General features: G+C 47.7%; 1 protein-coding gene across 2 annotated transcripts; it reads left to right on the plus strand.

Moving 5' to 3' along the window:
- The first annotated feature begins 1087 nt into the window (after nucleotides 1–1087).
- On the plus strand, nucleotides 1088–9060 carry LOC106587896 (putative ubiquitin carboxyl-terminal hydrolase 50). 2 transcript variants are annotated; one of them, XM_045708865.1, is made up of 7 exons: nucleotides 1088–1424; nucleotides 2456–2701; nucleotides 2916–3111; nucleotides 5083–5310; nucleotides 7020–7162; nucleotides 8309–8441; nucleotides 8837–9060. In XM_045708865.1, exons 1-7 carry the CDS (start codon nucleotides 1405–1407, stop codon nucleotides 9023–9025), a joined length of 1155 nt encoding a protein of 384 aa, XP_045564821.1. In that variant the 5' UTR covers nucleotides 1088–1404; the 3' UTR covers nucleotides 9026–9060. The 2 variants fall into 2 exon arrangements, with proteins under 2 accessions (XP_045564821.1, XP_045564822.1); XM_045708866.1 differs by having other exon boundaries at nucleotides 5083–5253.
- The last annotated feature ends 419 nt before the right edge of the window (nucleotides 9061–9479 follow it).

Here is a 9479-nt window from a genome sequence, read left to right on the forward strand (position 1 = left end):
CGCTCCTACCAGGTGGCGTGGCGAGAATCTGTCTCCGCACCATGCGCTCTCACCACTGGTGTCCCCCAGGGTTCTGTTCTAGGCCCTCTCCTATTCTCGCTATACACCAAGTCACTTGGCTCTGTCATATCCTCACATGGTCTCTCCTATCATTGCTATGCAGACGACACACAATTAATCTTCTCCTTTCCCCCTTCTGATAACCAGGCGGCAAATCGCATCTCTGCATGTCTGTCAGACATATCAGTGTGGATGACGGATCACCAGCTCAAGCTGAACCTCGGCAAGACGGAGCTGCTCTTCCTCCCGGGGAAGGACTGCCCGTTCCATGATCTCGCCATCACGGTTGACAACTCCCTTGTGTCCTCCTCCCAGAGTGCTAAGAACCTTGGCGTGATCCTGGACAACACCCTGTCGTTCTCCACTAACATCAAGGCGGTGACCCGATCCTGTAGGTTCATGCTCTACAACATTCGCAGAGTACGACCCTGCCTCACACAGGAAGCGGCGCAGGTCCTAATCCAGGCACTTGTCATCTCCCGTCTGGATTACTGCAACTCGCTGTTGGCTGGGCTCCCTGCCTGTGCCATTAAACCCCTACAACTCATCCAGAACGCCGCAGCCCGTCTGGTGTTCAACCTTCCCAAGTTCTCTCACGTCACCCCGCTCCTCCGCTCTCTCCACTGGCTTCCAGTTGAAGCTCGCATCCGCTACAAGACCATGGTGATTGCCTACGGAGCTGTGAAGGGAACGGCACCTCCATACCTTCAGGCTCTGATCAGGCCCTACACCCAAACAAGGGCACTGCGTTCATCTACCACTGGCCTGCTGGCCCCCCTACCTCTGAGGAAGCACAGTTCCCGCTCAGCCCAGTCAAAACTGTTCGCTGCTCTGGCACCCCAATGGTGGAACAAGCTCCCTCACGACGCCAGGACAGCGGAGTCAATCACCACCTTCCGGAGACACCTGAAACCCCACCTCTTTAAGGAATACCTAGGATAGGATAAAGTAATCCTTCTAACCCCCCCTTAAAATATTTAGATGCACTATTGTAAAGTGGTTGTTCCACTGGATATCATAAGGTGAATGCACCATTTTGTAAGTCGCTCTGGATAAGAGCGTCTGCTAAATGACTTAAATGTAAATGTAAATGTAGACAAATCAACAGAGGCCTTAGATTACTATGATGTCATATATAGAACCTGGACAAATCAACAGAGGCCTTAGATTACTATGATGTCATATATAGAACCTGGACAAATCAACAGAGGCCTTAGATTACTATGATGTCATATATAGAACCTGGACAAATCAACAGAGGCCTTGGAGGCATTAGATTACTATGATGTCATAAAGGTCAGTCGTGTATCAGAGGGAAGTCTTCTCTACAAGCCATGAAGCTACATGGATGATTCCAATGGGAGGTGAGTTCACTTCAGGTCAGAACTGACTGCTTTAATAAACTGTTTTAAACTAAATAGCTTTGACTATCCAGACAGACAAGGTGTTAGCCTATTCAACTTCTCATCAAAATGCCTGGAAGTGTGTTTTTGTTAGTATTTCCAGTACACAGCAGTTTGAAGATGTACAGCATGATCATGATAAAACATGACAAACACAAGAGACCGTGCTTGATGTCAGTGTTGATGGGTTGCTAAGACATTGTCTTCTAGCTGAGTTCTCTCTCAAACACACACACACACACACACACACACACACACACACACACACACACACACACACACACACACACACACACACACACACACACACACACACACACACACACACACACACACGAGTATCTGTCTGAATTGAGAGTAGTTCAGAACACTGTCTCAGACTCCCAGCAGTGGGAGAAAGAGGCACAGAGCAGAGAGGCACAGTTAAGACAGAGTTGAGATGAGTCCCAGGTCCTTGTCTGTCTGTCTGTCTGAGGGTTAGTCTGTCTGAGGGTCAGTCTGTCTGAGGGTCAGTCTGTCTGAGGGTCAGTCTGTCTGAGGGTCAGTCTGTCTGTCTGTCTGTCTGTCTGTCTGTCTGAGGGTGAGTCTGAGATTGAGACTCAAATGGAACCCTATTCCTTATTTAGTGCACTAATTATGATCAGAGGCCCTGGTCAAAAGCTGTGCACTAAATAGGGAATAGGGTGCTATTTGGGACTCAGAATATAAGAGAATGAAGAAACCATTGTCCAAGACCATCCATGTTTGCCTCAGCCTGTCTGGTTCTGCTGTCTCTGGCATGACGACACCTTAAGGAACACAACCAGACAGGCATGTATCTACTTCATCTCCCAAAAGTGAAAGTGAAAAGAGACAAAAGACTGGGCATTTAAAGGAGCACCACAAGCCCTGAACTTCACCACCCAGGTTTTTCAGCACACAGCCTTGACACCTGCCTGCTACAGCACTGACCTTTCACCTCTTTCTCTCTGTCTCTTCTCATTGGTCACCAGTGCAGCCAATCCCAGCGGTGTTCAGGGTCAGGTGATGCCCATGGAGGAGTGGGGGTGTAGCTCAGGATGGGGGGTGAGGGTGAAGGGGGAGCAGGGGAAGAGAGAGGACAGGCGGCTGGTGGGGGTGTGTGGTCTGGCTAACAGTGGTAACTCCTGCTACATGAACGCTGTGCTGCAGTGTCTCTTCTCCACTGTGCCGTTGGTGGAACACCTCCTCAGCTCACACAAATGCTCCCAGTTGGCCAAGTAAGACCCTGTCTGTCTCTCTGTCTGTCTGTCTGTCTGTCTGTCTGTATTAGATTTTGTATAGTACTTTTTAACCAGGTACTCCAAGCACTTTACATTAGATGGGGGGAAACTTACATTATCCAATGCCTCTCCTCCTTCCTCTCCTCCTCCCTCCCTCCCATGCCACTCTTCTCCCTTCTCCTCCCTCCTCCTCCTCCTCCTCCTCCCCCAGGCGTAACAGTCCTGTAGCGGGGGTGTTTGTGCAACTCCTACAGGAGGTGTGGCAGGGTCAGGGGGGTTCCACCTCCCCAGGGGAGGTGAGGGCCTTGGTCTCCTCCCTGCACCCCCAGTTCAACAACCAATCACAGCAGGACGCCCAGGAGCTACTCCTCCTCCTGCTCAACGCCCTGCATGACGACCTGAAGAATGTACACACAGACACACACACACAGACACACACACACACACACAACACACACACACACACAGACACACACAATCCTGCCACCACACAGCTCCATCCACACTGCTCCGTCCACACTGCTCCGTCCACACTGCTCCGTCCACACTGCTCCGTCCACACAGCTCCATCCAAACGGTCAAAGGCTCTGCCTCATTGTCTTTCTTGATTCCCTGCTCCTCAAAACCCATTGGATAGGGGATAAGTGTCCAGGGGATAGGGGATAAGTGTCCAGGGGATAGGGGATAAGTGTCCAGGGGATACGTGTCCAGGGGATAGGTGTCAGGGGATAGGTGTCAGGGGATAAGTGTCCAGGGGATAGGTGTCAGGGGATAAGTGTCCAGGGGATAAGTGTCCAGGGGATAAGTGTCCAGGGGATAGGTGTCAGGGGATACGTGTCCAGGGGATAAGTGTCAGGGGATACGTGTCCAGGGGATAAGTGTCCAGGGGATAGGTGTCAGGGGATAAGTGTCTAGGGGATAGGGGATAAGTGTCAGGGGATAAGTGTCCAGGGGATAGGTGTCTAGGGGATAGGTGTCCAGGGGATAAGTGTCCAGGGGATAGGTGTCAGGGGATACGTGTCCAGGGGATAAGTGTCCAGGGGATAGGTGTCAGGGGATAAGTGTCTAGGGGATAGGGGATAAGTGTCAGGGGATAAGTGTCCAGGGGATAGGTGTCTAGGGGATAGGTGTCCAGGGGATAAGTGTCCAGGGGATAAGTGTCAGGGGATAAGTGTCTAGGGGATAGGGGATAAGTGTCAGGGGATAAGTGTCCAGGGGATAGGTGTCTAGGGGATACGTGTCCAGGGGATAGGGGATAAGTGTCAGGGGATAAGTGTTTAGGGGATAAGTGTCTAGGGGATAGGTGTCAGGGGATAGGTGTCAGGGGATAAGTGTCCAGGGGATAAGTGTCTAGGGGATAAGTGTCTAGGGGATAGGTGTCAGGGGATAAGTGTCTAGGGGATAGGTGTCAGGGGATAGGTGTCAGGGGATAAGTGTCAGGGGATAAGTGTCTAGGTGTCTAGGGGATAAGTGTCTAGGGGATGGTGGATAAGTGTCTAGGGCATAGGGGAGAAGAGTCTAGGAGATAGGGGATAAGTGCCTAGGGGATGAGGGCTAGGGGCTGATTTGGTATTCAGACAGTGTGTTTCTCCTTTGTGTGTGTGTCTCTGTTTGTGTGTACACGTGTCTTTGTGTATATATATACACAGTACCAGTCAAAAGTTTGGACACACCTACTCATTCAAGGGTTTTTCTTTATTTTTACTATTTTCTACATTGTAGAATAATAGTGAAGACATCAAAACTATGAAATAACACATGGAATCATGTAGTAACCAAAAAAGTGTTTTATATTTTATATTTGAGATTCTTCAAAGTAGCCACCCTTTGCGTTGATGACTGCATTCTTTTAACCAGCTTCACATGGAATGCTTTTCCAACAGTCTTGAAGGAGTTCTCACATATGTTGAGCACTTGTTGACTGCTTTTCCTTCACTCTGTGGTCCAACTCATCCCAAACCATCTCAATTGGGTTGAGTTCGGGGGATTGTGGAGGCCAGGAGATCTGATGCAGCATTCCATCACTCTCCTTCTTGGTCAAATAGCCCTTACACAGCCTGGAGGTCCTGTTGAAAAACAAATGATCCCACTAAGTCCCACTAAGCGCAAACCAGATGGGATAGCGTATCCCTGCAGAATGCTGTGGTAGCCATGCTGGTTAAGTGTGCCTTGAATAAATCACAGACAGCATCACCAGCAAAGCACCCCCACACCATCAAGGCAAAGGGTGGCTACTTTGAAGAATCTCAAATATAAAATATATTTTGATTTGTTTAATACTTTTTTTGGTTACTACATGATTCCATATGTTCCATAGTTTTGATGTCTTCACTATTATTCTACAATGTGTGTGTGCATGTATGATTCTCTTGCTACAGAAGGGGGAGAGGCGTCAGACACGTTCTTCCCAGCGGTTGTGTCTGGGCAGGAAGTCGCTCAGTTCGGCGCCAGCAGCGGGGGATTCTACGGTGGTGACACGTCTCTTCGAGGGACAACTCAGCTACCAGATGCTGTGTCTGCGCTGCGATGGACACTCTCACAGCAACCAGGTCTTCACCATCCTGTCTCTGCCTATACCACTTGACTCATACAAGTGCTCCCTACAGGTACAACTAACCACAATCAGACTGACCACATACAGACATACCGACTAAACACATACAGACTAAACACGTTCAGACTAAACACATACAGACTAAACACATTCAGACTAAACACATACAGACTAAACACGTTCAGACTAAACACATACAGACTAAACACATTCAGACTAAACACATTCAGACTAAACACGTACACACGTACAGACTAAACACATTCAGACTAAACACATTCAGACTAAACACATTCAGACTAAACACATACAGACTAAACACATACAACCATACAGACTAAACACATACAGACTAAACACATACAGACTAAACACATACAACCATACAGACTAAACACATACAGACTAAACACATACAGACTAAACACATACAGACTAAACACATACAACCATACAGACTAAACACATACAGACTAAACACATACAGACTAAACACATACAGCCATACAGACTAAACACATACAGACTAAACACATACAGACTAAACACATACAGACTAAACACATACAGACTAAACACATACAACCATACAGACTAAACACATACAGACTAAACACATACAGACTAAACACATACAAACATACATACTAAACACATACAGACTAAACATACAAACATACAGACTAAACGCATACAAACTAACAGACTAAACACATAGACTAAACGCATACAAACATACAGACTAAACACATACAGACTAAAGACATACAGACTAAACACATTCAGACTAAACACGTACACACGTACAGACTAAACACATACAGACTTAACAAATACAAACATACCAACTAAACACGTTCAGACTAAACACATACAGACTAAACACATACAGACTTAACACATACAGACTAAACACATACACACGTACAGACTAAACACATACAGACTAAACACATTCAGACTAAACACATACAACCATACAGACTAAACACATACAGACTAAACACATACAGACTAAACACATACAGACTAAACAAATACAAACATACAGGCTAATCACATACAAACTAATCACATACAGACTAATCACATACAGACTAAACGCATACACACATACAGACTAAACACATACAGACTAAACACATACACACAGACTAATTATATACAAACTAAACAAACACATACAGACTAATTATACACAGACTAGTCACATACAGACTAATCACATAGACTAAACACATACAAACTAAACACATACAAACAGACTAATTATATACAAACTAAACAAACACATACAGACTAAACACACAAACTAAACACATACAGACTAAACACATACAAACATACAGACTAATCACATACAGACTAATCACATACAGACTAAACACATTCAGACTAAACACGTACACACGTACAGACTAAACACATACAGACTAAACACATACAAACATACAGACTAATCACATACAGACTAATCACATACAGACTAAACACTTTCAGACTAAACACGTACAGACTAATTATACACAGACTAGTCACATACAGACTAATCACATACAAACATACAGACTAATAACATAAACTAAACACATACAAACATACAGACTAAACACATACAAACATACAGACTAATCACATACAGACTAATCACATACAGACTAAATACAGACTAAATACAGACTAAACACATAAACATACAGACTAGCCAGCAACCACACGTCTCTCTTCTCCCAACCCTCCCTCTCTCTCTCCCTCCTATAGGACTGCCTGTCGCTGTTCTTCCAGCAGAGTACGTTGACGTGTGGAGATCAGAAGTTGTGTCCAGAGTGTGGAGTGAAGAGAGACACAGCTGTCCTCACCAGCATGGCCAAACCACCTGAGATCCTGGTGCTGCACCTCAAACGGTGGGTAGCTGCCAAGCCATCTCTCCCCACGCTGGTCACTAGATGGCTATGCTATTGGTGCTAATGTAAAGGACGGCACGGTGCCTGCTTAGTGGGAAAGAGGGATACCTCGTCAGTTGTACAAGTGAATGCATTCAACTGAAATGTGTCTTCCACATTTAACCCAACCCCTCTGAATCAGAGAGGTGCGGGGGGGCTGCCATAATCGACATCCAAGTCTTCGGCGCCCAGGGAACTGCCTTGCTCAGGAGCAGAATTACAGATTTTTACCTTGTCAGCTCGGGGATTTGATCCAGCAACCTTTCAGTTACTGGCCCAACGCTCTAACCACTAGGCTACCTGCCGCCCCTATAGTGCCGCTTCCTCCTTATTCTGCTCATACCGAGGCTCCAACCAAAGCCTTTTGCCTTGCTATCAGCACACGTGACCGCCCTTCTGGAGCGTCTTACCATTCTGCGCCATGTGAAAAGCTAGCTTATCGCTGGCGCAAGTGGGGACACTTCAGTCTGAGGAGTAGGTTTCACACATCCCCATGTTTTAACCATATTAACATGTAACCCCTAACTAGAGGTCCCTGTAACCCCTAACTAGAGGTCCCTGTAACCCCTAACTAGAGGTCCCTGTAACCCCTAACTAGAGGTCCATGTAACCCCTAACTAGAGGTCCCTGTAACCCCTAACTAGAGGTCCCTGTAACCCTAACTAGAGGTCCCTGTAACCCCTAACTAGAGGTCCCTGTAACCCCTAACTAGAGGTCCCTGTAACCCCTAACTAGAGGTCCCTGTAACCCCTAACTAGAGGTCCCTGTAACCCCTAACTAGAGGTCCCTGTAACCCCTAACTAGAGGTCCATGTAACCCCTAACTAGAGGTCCCTGTAACCCCTAACTAGAGGTCCATGTAACCCCTAACTAGAGGTCCCTGTAACCCCTAACTAGAGGTCCATGTAACCCCTAACTAGAGGTCCCTGTAACCCCTAACTAGAGGTCCATGTAACCCTAACTAGAGGTCCCTGTAACCCCTAACTAGAGGTCAATGGCAGTAATCATGTAACACCTCATTAGGTGTTCATCAGCTTTATCTCTGCTGCTGTCATGCATCTCAATGAGACAAACCTGTAGAAATAACATAACCTGTGTGACATTACAGTTTTGGTTGCCATGGGAGTGAGAAGAGGAAGTTGAGGACCAATGTGTTGTTCTCATTGGACAGTTTAGACCTAACCCCCTTCCTGTCCAGCCCCTCAGCCAATCACACCAGCTACTCTCTCTACGCAGTGGTGGTGAGTTCCTGTTCTCACACACACACACACACACACACACACACACACACACACACACACACACACACACACACACACACACACACACTGAGGGGAGGACAGCTCATTATAATGGCTGGAACGGAGCAAATGGAACGGCATCAAACTCATGGAAATGTGAATTTGATACCATTCCACCAATTCCGCTCCAGCCATTACCACAAGCCTGTCCTCCCCAATTAAGGAGCCACCAGCCTCCTGTGATACGCCCACCCACACAGAAAGACACGCATGCACCTACACCCAAACGTGAACGCTCCTACACAGACACATACATACACCTGATGCTCCTGTCTGGAAAAACACAGCCAACCATGAACACATGAATCCACCGGTGTGTCTTCACTCCCCTCCAGAACCACACAGGAGACCTAGACATGGGTCACTACACGGCCCTGTGCCACAGTACCCTGTCCAGCAGCTGGCACCACTTTGACGACACGGCCGTGAGCGAGGTGGTGGACTTCTTGGTGCAGTCTCCTAACGCCTACATCCTGCTGTACAGCCGTCAGCCCTTCCACAGGCCCAACATACCCCAGATCTGACCCACCACAGGCCCACCATACCCCAGATCTGACCCACCACAGGCCCACCATACCCCAGATCTGACCCACCACAGGCCCAACATACCCCAGATCAGCCCTTCCACAGGCCCACCATACCCCAGATCTGACCCACCACAGGCCCAACATACCCCAGATCAGCCCTTCCACAGGCCCAACATACCCCAGATCAGCCCTTCCACAGGCCCAACATAGCCCGGATCTGACCCAACGCAGACCCACCATACCCCAGATCTGACCCAACACAGACCCAACATACCCCAGATCTGACCCACCACAGACCCACCATACCCCAGATCTGACCCACCACAGGCCCAACATACCCCAGATCTGACCCACCACAGGCCCAACATACCCCAGATCTGACCCACCACAGGCCCACCATACCCCAGATCTGACCCACCACAGACCTGGATCTGACCCACCACACTCCGGA

The sequence above is a fragment of the Salmo salar genome, chromosome ssa26, assembly GCF_905237065.1.
Source record: "Salmo salar chromosome ssa26, Ssal_v3.1, whole genome shotgun sequence".
Classification (NCBI taxonomy): Eukaryota; Metazoa; Chordata; class Actinopteri; order Salmoniformes; family Salmonidae; genus Salmo; species Salmo salar.

Coding starts and splice junctions, on each gene's coding strand:
- LOC106587896 (XM_045708865.1), top strand. CDS start 1,405: ATGGATGATTCCAATGGGAG. Junction 1,425..2,455: donor ATGGATGATTCCAATGGGAG/GTGAGTTCACTT, acceptor ATTGGTCACCAG/TGCAGCCAATCCCAGCGGTG. Junction 5,311..7,019: donor CATACAAGTGCTCCCTACAG/GTACAACTAACC, acceptor TCCCTCCTATAG/GACTGCCTGTCGCTGTTCTT.